A 9787-nucleotide genomic window follows, 5' to 3' on the forward strand; every position below is an offset into this window, starting at 1 on the left:
GGGCGAGGGGAGGAGGAGGAGAGGGATGAAGCTCGGTCCGTCCAGAACAAACAGTGATCCTCCTGAGAGAGAAGAGAGACATTTATCGTCTTCTGTGAGACGAGAGGAAACATCAGAGTGTGTGTTTCTAACTGTGTGTGTAGATTTAAAGTCACCAACAGTTACATTACATAACGCCTCATGTACACATTTAAACATGTCAGAATATAAAAGGTAATTGTGTTAATGTGAGTAATGAAGCTTCCTGCTGATATAAGTTAGTTTAATATTTCACTCCATCCCGTCTGAGTTGTGTGTTTGTCACCTCTCCTCTGCGGCTGTACGTCACCATGGTAACAGCTGCCTGGATGCAGAAGGCGCGTCGCTCCCGGTAACAGAGCCTTGTTACCTCCCCCTGAAGCTCCGCCCCTCGCAGGAACCTCGGCGCACCTGTACACAAACACACACACACACACACACACACACACACACACACACAGATTTCAGAAGGTGAATTTTTTTGCACTTTCCATTCAAACTTTATTGAAATATTTTGCGATTTTTTACAATTAAAAGGGTTAGGGTTATTGTTTAAATAAATAATAATACAAGTACAGTTATCTGACCTCTCTGGTCTTTCATGTACGTTTCCAAGGAGACGGGAGGAGGCGGGTATATGAAGAATCCTCCAATCAGAGCCCTGCTCAGCACCTGTCCGTCATCCCGGCCCCGCAGCCACTGCAGGAAGAGCCGCACGGGCCGGAGCCGACGGTAACTCATCTCTGAGTGGTGGCCCAGGCCTGAAACCAGCCAATCCGGAGAGAGCACAGGCATCAGCTGACCAATGAACGACAAGACAAACTCCTCACACTGAGAAACAGTTTTTATAACTATACTTAAAATGTGTAACCTGTGCAGTACACCTGAGTGTACGTTGTGTTTGTCAGGAAGAAGCCAACATCTGTCTGACCGGCAGCTCTCATCAACTTCAGACGAGTACAAACCAGCACCGACACTGAGGAAGAGAGAGGACCGTGAGTACCGAGAGGACCGTGAGTACTGTGAGTACCGAGAGTACCGAGAGAACCGTGAGTACCGAGAGTACCGTGAAAACCGCGACGACCGTGAGTACTGAGAGTACCGTGAGTACCGAGAGGACCGTGAGTACCGAGAGTACCGAGAGTACCGTGAGGACCGTGAGTACCGAGAGTACCGAGAGTACCGAGAGGACCGTGAGTACCGAGAGGACCGTGAGTACCGTGAGTACCGAGAGTACCGAGAGGACCGAGAGTACCGTGAGTACCGTGAGTACCGTGAAAACCGCGACGGCCGTGAGTACCGTGAAAACCGCGACGACCGTGAGTACCGTGAAAACCGCGACGACCGTGAGTACCGCGAGGACCGCGAGTACCGTGAGGACCGTGAAAACCGCGACGACCGCGAGTACCGTGAGTACATTTACTGCAGAATCAGTACTTTTACTTTAAGTACATTTTACTATGCAGTGTATGTGTGTCTGTGTGTGTATGTGTGTGTGTCTCACGTGGGTGGAGCTTGAGGTGTGTGTCAGGTTGAGACGTGGAGAACAGCTTCACCATGATTGGCTGATCGCTCGTCCCGTCCTCCAATCGCAGCCAGTGATATTCCCGAAGCTCCGCCCTTCTGCCATCTACCAATAAAAACACAGACAGTGTGTTTAGATAAAAAACAAACACCACGGCTTCAAACTTTCATATGATTCCAGTTACCGTGGCAACCCTCACCGCTCCTCATTCGCTCAGCCCGTCCGCAGAACGTCAGCAGGCCGATGACATCACACTCCGCACCGTGAGGACGATCCAGGAGCTCCGCACTGACGGACAGACGCTCAGTTAGTGCAGGGAATATTTTTTATACTTATTTTATACTTGTTATATTATTTATATATATATATATATATATATATAAAATAGATTTTAATATTGTTGTATTAATTTATATTATTTCATATTGTTTTATTACATTTCTTTATATTTTTTATTTTAAAAAAGATTGTTCATATGGTTCTATGTTTCTTTATTACAGGTCATTTATATGGTTTATATTGTTTTATATTGTTTTATATTGCTTCATTTATTTGTTTTTTCTCTGTAATGTCACTTAAATGAGAAAATACTTTTAATTTGTCACGTATTTAATAAACACACCCGAATAAAAAATACCATCTGATTAGTTAATATAGTTTATTTATTCATGTTCTTACCAGAAAACGATCTATATCCTGAAACAAATATCATAATTTAGATTTCAAATGAACTTTATTGGGAAGACGATTTCCCCTAATCTGCTGTACAAACAATAAATAAATGCATAAATAAAATGAGTAGGTTTAGCGAGCTACCTTTTTATTTCTAACAAGCTTGTTAAAAAAACATAACTGGGATTTATGTGAATCCATTCAGCATCTTATAAAATAAAAACCTCCATCTTTACATGAACAGACCAGAGTGTGTGTGTTTGTATAAGTGTGTGAGAGTGTGTGTAAGTGTGTGTGTGTAAGTGTGTGTTGGTATAAGTGTGTGTGTGTACCTGTTGTAGAAGCTGTAGGTCGGTGCAGGTGGCAGATATTCAGGGGAAACAGAGGATTCTGGGAGGACGGCGATGCGTGCGGCAGGGTTTCTGCTGTTCACACTGATCTCTGGACAGAAGAGAAACAGAGAGACGGGTCCGTCCTCCTGAAATCGCTGTGCAGCGCTGGAACGCCACGTTTCCTCGTGGGTCTAAACTTCATTTAGTTCTTCTGGTGCACGTCCTTTGTTTGTTTTTTTTATTTCTGAAAACTTTGGATGAATTTTGAGCAGATTATTTCCTGTAAATATTCATCTTTTCTTTAGGACTTTTGAATACAAATTTTTATTTCAATCAATTGTTTTCTAAATGTATTATTAATTATTCTTACAGGCACTGTGGGGACTAAAATGTTGTTTGTAGCAACTTTAATGTTTACTTTAGGTGTCCAGGGAATGAATATCTATTTACAGACAAACAACACATTCGATCCTCGAGGCAGAAAACTTCTTTAAATCTTTAACGGGAGAAAAAAGGAAGAAACTTCAGGAGGACAGAGTAAACGGAGTCCCCACAAGGTATGGATTTGTGTATGTGTGTGTGTACCTATATCCTCCGGCTCGGCCTCGTAGTGCCGTTTGACTCTGTAGCGTCTCAGGCTGATGATGTCACCGGGCTTCAGACGCTGATACCAGCTGACACACACACTGTTCCACAACACCACACACACACTTCCTGTCCTGTCACACACCTCCAACACCGCCTGGACACAAACGGAGAGGTGTTATTTATTTATTTTATTATTATTTCCCCCCTTTATTCATAAATATGTAGACAATCTTTAGTCTTTTAAATCACAAAAAAATACTTTTTAGAATTGCTTTTTGGTTTGTTTTATTCTTTGTGTTTAAATGTGTTTTTATTGTAAAGCACTTTGTAACTGTGTTTGAAAGGTGTTATATAAATAAAGTTTATTATTATTATAACAAGCACAAAGGCAGATGTTTTTATTAACAAGACACAAATAAGAAACATGTGAAAATAAATATGAAATCATTTGAAAAGAAGTATAAAATATAAACAATTATTTTCATTAATATTTAATGTGCAGATTATTTTCTTGTTATTATTTAGTTGATTAATGGTGCGGTGTATAACATGTCAGAAAACAGTGACCCTGTACGTGTGTGTGTGTGTGTGTGTGTGTACTGACCTTATATGGACACTCACAGTTCCGGTCTGTTTTCCCAAAATACATCAGGTGCGACTTGTTGATGATGCGTACGATCAGCTGATGCTGGACGGCGCCCCTGGCAATGGCTCGGCGACCGAACAGGAAGGAGTCACGCAGCTCGGACACGGTCACAGCAGGACGCCGCGCTGCCAACGGAGGAAATTAATATTATATTTATTGTTATTATACCCTGCAACTGTTTCCGGTTGCAGGGTATCGAAGGACTAGAAGGGCGGCAGCTTCTGCCGTGTCAGAAGCAAAGCAGCGGGTGTGGGAGAAGTTCGGAGAAGCTATGGAGAAGGACTTTCGGTCGGCACCAAGGTGCTTCTGGAAAACCATCCAGCACCTCAGGAGGGGGAAGCGAGGAACCATCCAAGCTGTGTACAGCAAGGGTGGGACCCTACTGACTTCAACTGAGAAGGTCATCGGCCGGTGGAAGGAGCACTTTGAAGAACTCCTGAATCCGACTCTATGGTTAGAGGCAGAGCTGGAAGCTGATGGGGGATCATCGTCAATTTCCCTGATGGAAGTCACTGAGGTAGTCAAACAACTCCACAGTGGCAAAGCCGCAGGGGTTGATGAGACCCGTCCAGAAATGCTGAAGGCTTTGGGTGTTGAGGGGATGTCTTGGTTGACACGCCTTATCAACATTGCGTGGAAGTGCCTAGGGGTTGGCAGACTGGGGTGGTGGTTCCCCTATTCAAAAAGGGGGACCAGAGAGTGTGTGCCAACTACAAGGGTATCACACTTCTCAGCCTCCCTGGTGAAGTCTACTCCAAGGTACTGGAAAGGAGGGTTCGGCCGGTAGTCAAACCTCTGATTGAAGAGGAACAATGCGGATTCCGTCCTGGTCGTGGAACAACGGACCAACTCTTCACTCTCGCAAGGATCCTGGAGGGGGCCTGGGAGTACGCCCATCCGGTCTACATGTGTTTTGTGGATCTGGAGAAGGCGTATGACCGGGTCCCCCGGGTGATACTGTGGGAGGTGCTGCGGGAGTATGGGGTGAGGGGGTCACTTTTGAGGGCCATCCAATCCCTGTACGCCCAAAGCGAGAGTTGTGTCCGGATACTCGGCAGTAAATCGGACTCGTTTCCAGTGGATGTTGGCCTCCGCCAGGGCTGCGCTTTATCACCAATCCTGTTCGTGATTTTCATGGACAGGATATCGAGGCGTAGTCGTGGAGGAGAGGGGTTGCAGTTCGGTGACCTGAGGATCTCATTGCTGCTCTTTGCAGATGATGTGGTCCTTATGGCATCATCGGTCTGTGACCTTCAGCAGTCACTGGATCGGTTCGCAGCCGAGTGTGAAGCGGTTGGGATGAGGATCAGCACCTCCAAATCTGAGGCCATGGCTCTCAGCAGGAAACCGGTGGATTGCCTACTCCGGGTAGGGAATACCCCAAGTGAAGGAGTTCAAGTACCTCGGGGTCTTGTTCGCAAGTGAGGGGACGATGGAGCGAGAGATTGGCAGGAGAATCGGAGCAGCGGGGGCGGTATTACAGTCACTTTACTGCACCGTTGTGACGAAAAGAGAGCTGAGCCAGAAGGCAAAGCTCTCGATCTACCGGTCGATCTTCGTTCCTACCCTCACCTATGGTCATGAAGGCTGGGTCATGACCGAAAGAACGAGATCACGGGTACAAGCGGCCGAAATGGGATTTCTCAGACGGGTGGCGTCTCCCTTAGAGATAGGGTGAGAAGCTCAGCCATCCGTGAGAGACTCAGAGTAGAGCCGCTGCTCCTTTACGTTGAAAGGAGCCAGTTGAGGTGGTTCATCTAGTAAGGATGCCACCTGGGCGCCTCGCTAGGGAGGTGTTCCAGGCACGTCCAGCTGGGAGGAGACCCCGGGGAAGACCCAGGACTCGGTGGAGAGATTGTATCTCCTCACTGGGAACGCCTCAGGATCCCCCAGTCGGAGCTGGAGGATGTGGCCCGGAGAAGGGAAGATTGGGGTTCCTTACTGGAGCTGCTGCCCCCGCGACCCGATCCCGGATAAGCGGTAGACGATGGATGGATGGTTATTATTATGCTTATTAGTATTATTATTTTATATAAAATGTAATGTTATGTTTATTGTTATGTTTATTACTATTATATCAGATTAAATATGTAATATAATACATAACATTAAATATTATATTTATTGTGTTTATTATTATTATATTTATATAAAATTAAATACAATATTATTATTATATAAAATGTAATATCCAATTAATTTAAAATGAATGAATGAATTAATGGCTTCTTTATTTAATTAGCAGTCAACAATTTTTAGGTTTTTATTCTTGTTTTGTTTCTGCTAACTTTGTAAATGTATTGTGAAATTTTAACACATATTTTAATAAACACTTTGCAATTATTTCTCTTTGAACTATAGTATAAGGCAGTAATATTTTCAAGACTTCATTAAGATAGAAATTATATTTATAATAATGAATTATAATATTTAAATGTACCTTCCTCTTCCTCTTCCTCTTCTTCAGCGGGCGGGGTTTCCCTCCACCCCCCCCCGCTGTAGTCCACGTTGTTCCACAGCGGGAGAAACACGATCCTATTGGCTCTCAGAGGAACCAGAGCACCTGTAATATAATTATAATAAAATTATAATTATAATAAAATTCTAATAATATTATAATTATAAAATTCTAATAATAATAATAATAATAATAATAATAATAATAATAATAATAATAATAATAATAATAATAATAATAATAATAATAATAATAATAATAATAATAATAATAATAATAATAATAATAATAATAATAGTCTACTGTCACCTGCTGGTCCGGAGGATCTGTACCAGGGCAGAGAGTCCTGACGGAGGCTGCGGCCCTCGTCAGCCTCGCCTGACAGCTGCACACTCACCAGCCTGAAGCTGCAGGAAACATGAACTCACAGTTAAAGGAACATTTCAGTGAGTGAAGCAGTTTGAGGTGAAACATCAGAGTTCCTCCTGCACGCTGTTCGGCTGCCGCTAACGTTTGTTCATCTTGTTTCTCTGAGAACTTAAGATCCAGACGTCCGAGGACTAAAATCCTTCATTCTTCAAATATAGAGTTAAAAACACCAGGATGTAGAAAGTGTCTTAAAACTAATATAAAATAAATGATAAAACTTTATTTTTACAGCAGAACATGTTTAAATCTCCGACAGATTGTTTTAAGAACCATAAACTCATATTTCCTTTTGCCTGCAAGTTTCAGAACCTGCGTACCTGTCTCTCTCTGCAGACGCCCCGGGGCATGCTGGGTGCTGGGCGCTCATGGCGGGGATGAAGGTGGCGTCACACAGCGTCGCTCCAGGCTGCAGCAGGTTTCTCTCCACCAGCCGGTTCAGACCAGGATCCAGAGTCACACGAAGTCTGCAGTCCCCGTCGGACAGCGTGACGTCGTACAGGTCGTCGCCTGGAGATAACAGGAAGTTAGAGCACTTCCTGTTTTACATATTCATGTCTCGTGTAAAACAAACAAACCCATTTAAAAACCGCACACGTTAGTGATTATATTTAATAACTATATTTATTCTTGTTATATATTGTACAATGTGCACGTCTGTCCCGTGTTGTCTGTCCTGTGTGTCCTGTCCCGTGCGGTCTGTCCCGTGCGGTCTGTCCCGTGCGGTCTGTCCTGTCCTGTGTCGTCTGTCCCGTGTGTCCTGTCCCGTGCGGTCTGTCCCGTGTTGTCTGTCCTGTCCCGTGTTGTCTGTCCCGTGTGTCCTGTCCCGTGCGGTCTGTCCCGTGTTGTCTGTCCTGTCCCGTGTTGTCTGTCCTGTCCTGTGTTGTCTGTCCCGTGTTGTCTGTCCTGTCCCGTGTTGTCTGTCCCGTGTTGTCTGTCCTGTGTGGTCTGTTCCGTGTTGTCTGTCCTGTCCCGTGCGGTCTGTCCTGTCCTGTGTTGTTTGTCCCGTGCGGTCTGTCCCGTGTTGTCTGTCCCGTGCGGTCTGTCCTGTCCTGTGTTGTTTGTCCCGTGCGGTCTGTCCCGTGTTGTCTGTCCCGTGCGGTCTGTCCTGTCCTGTGTTGTTTGTCCCGTGCGGTCTGTCCCGTGTTGTCTGTCCCGTGCGGTCTGTCCTGTCCTGTGTTGTTTGTCCCGTGTTGTTTGTCACGTGCGGTCTGTCCCGTGTTGTCTGTCCCGTGTTGTCTGTGCCGTGCGGTCTGTCCTGTCCTGTGTTGTTTGTCCCGTGTTGTCTGTCCCGTGCGGTCTGTCCTGTCCTGTGTTGTCTGTCCCGTGCGGCCTGTCCCGTGTTGTCTGTCCCACCGTGCAGGACGGCCTGGGGGAAGTATACAGACGAGCCCTGGTCTCGGCTGTAGCGCTGCAGCTCCACCAGGAACAGGAACTCCCTGCAGACGACAGGAGACGCCTGCAAGACAAACTCACGGGAACACAGGAGACAAAAGACGGAGAGAGTTTAGTGGACGCAGTTAATACGAACAGCATCAGAGACCAAAGACGTATTTATGACACTTTCCAAATGACACTGTTTGGTCTGGATGAGGTATGTGTGACGGGACGGGACGGGGGGGGGGGGGGGGGGGGGGGGAAATATTTTTGCAACAACGACAAACAATTTCGCGACCCCCCTGCAGTACCTCAGCGGACCCCCTGTTGAAGACCTATGATGTAGGAGATTACAGAATTGGTATTGGTTTACTGATGCAGAGATGATGGCGAAACAAAGCGGCATTAAAATAACAAGTAATTCTGTAATAATTAGTTATTCATTAACTCACCGCCTTATTGCGCCAAACCCCATTCAAACATCAGATCATTTAAACACATTCACAACACAGTTCAGGACGTTTGTCAATCTGTAGAGTTTTACGGCAAATTCTGCAAATCCATAATCCACTAAAGGACCAAACCTTAGGTTAGAAACTACCTTTTTAAGTGATTCCCATCTCAGTAGATTGAGCGATCCATACTTAAAACCCGCCTTTTATTGTTAAAATTAAAGCAAACTAAGAGTTTACATGTATCCCGAATAATGTGTTATTGAGTAAACTCTTATCACATCATAAGTGTTCTTCCGTAGGGTGAGCTTGTTCGCTGATAAACAAAGCGACGTTGAATCGGTAGATATTTGAACGGAGGCTGGACGGAGACAAACACACAGAAGGTTTAACCAGCTTCTTGAGAATAACGAAAACGGTCCGGGTTCAGACCTTGTTTAGTCCGGGTCCAGGTCCGGGTCTGGACCGGGTCAGGGTTCTGTGGAAGACGCAGTCAGGAGCCGCCATGTTGGACATGCAGTCCGAACAATAACAGCGCAGTGCATTGTGGGAGAGAGACTTTTTAATGAATTTAATTCAGTTATCATAAAAACTAAATGTCAATTTTTAACATGATTTTTTGGAAGGTCAATTTTATAATAATAATAATACAAAATTATATAATATATATATATAATATACATTATATATATATCATATATAAATAATAAAAGTGATCTTCTAGTGAACGTGATTGGCATTTTGACATTAATTCAGAATGTCAGTCAGTATGTTAATAATACATAAATAAATCAAATCTATATCATTGAAATGATTGAAATGATGAGTCACAGCCTCACATTGCAAACACAGCTCCGATTACTAAAGACAAACAACCGCGCTGTTTGTTGATGGATCCCGTAGATCACAGCACAGTTTGACCCTCACAGGCTCCTGTGGACGAAGCTACGTGACACCACTGCTGACTGAACAGTCCTGGAGTCAGATAATAACATAAGAATAATAACAGCTGCTCTCTGATTCAGAGGTTAGAGAACGCCTTGAGCTTTACAACCATCAGAACATATTAAGTCTCAATGTCCACAACTTCACTTTCAATCCAAACATTCACTTTTAATGACGTTTAAGCAACGCAAACAGCTCACATTGATTATACAACACAAATATATCTAATAATATATTTTAAACTAATATTAAACCATCACCTTATCGTGGTGGAGAGGTTTGTGTGTCCCTATGAACCTGAGAGCTGTGTTGTCTGGAGCCTAGTGCTCCTGGTAGGGTCTCCCAAGG

The 9787-nt window shown here is 44.4% G+C and overlaps 1 protein-coding gene across 5 annotated transcripts in view; it reads right to left on the reverse strand.

Annotated features, from left to right (window-relative positions):
- LOC115005962 (RPA-related protein RADX) overlaps positions 1-9022 on the reverse strand; it is a 13367-nt gene extending 4345 nt beyond the window's left edge. For 2 of the 5 annotated variants that reach the window (XM_029427951.1, XM_029427949.1), the window contains exons 1-14: positions 8927-9022; positions 8022-8124; positions 6986-7175; positions 6549-6646; positions 6222-6344; positions 3740-3906; positions 3133-3289; positions 2548-2656; positions 1728-1831; positions 1523-1648; positions 890-994; positions 606-779; positions 305-429; positions 1-62 (exon numbers count right to left, since the gene is read on the reverse strand). The exon at positions 1-62 is cut by the window's left edge and continues 195 nt beyond it. In XM_029427951.1, the coding sequence (XP_029283811.1) occupies positions 1-62; positions 305-429; positions 606-779; positions 890-994; positions 1523-1648; positions 1728-1831; positions 2548-2656; positions 3133-3289; positions 3740-3906; positions 6222-6344; positions 6549-6646; positions 6986-7175; positions 8022-8124; positions 8927-9010 (1727 nt within the window). In that variant the 5' untranslated portion in view covers positions 9011-9022. The remainder of the gene's footprint in view (positions 63-304; positions 430-605; positions 780-889; positions 995-1522; positions 1649-1727; positions 1832-2547; positions 2657-3132; positions 3290-3739; positions 3907-6221; positions 6345-6548; positions 6647-6985; positions 7176-8021; positions 8125-8926) is intronic. The other 3 variants (XM_029427950.1, XM_029427953.1, XM_029427952.1) reach the window with 3 other exon arrangements.
- Positions 9023-9787: the final 765 nt, after the last annotated feature.

This window comes from Cottoperca gobio, unplaced genomic scaffold, assembly GCF_900634415.1.
Source record: "Cottoperca gobio unplaced genomic scaffold, fCotGob3.1 fCotGob3_416arrow_ctg1, whole genome shotgun sequence".
Classification (NCBI taxonomy): domain Eukaryota; kingdom Metazoa; phylum Chordata; class Actinopteri; order Perciformes; family Bovichtidae; genus Cottoperca; species Cottoperca gobio.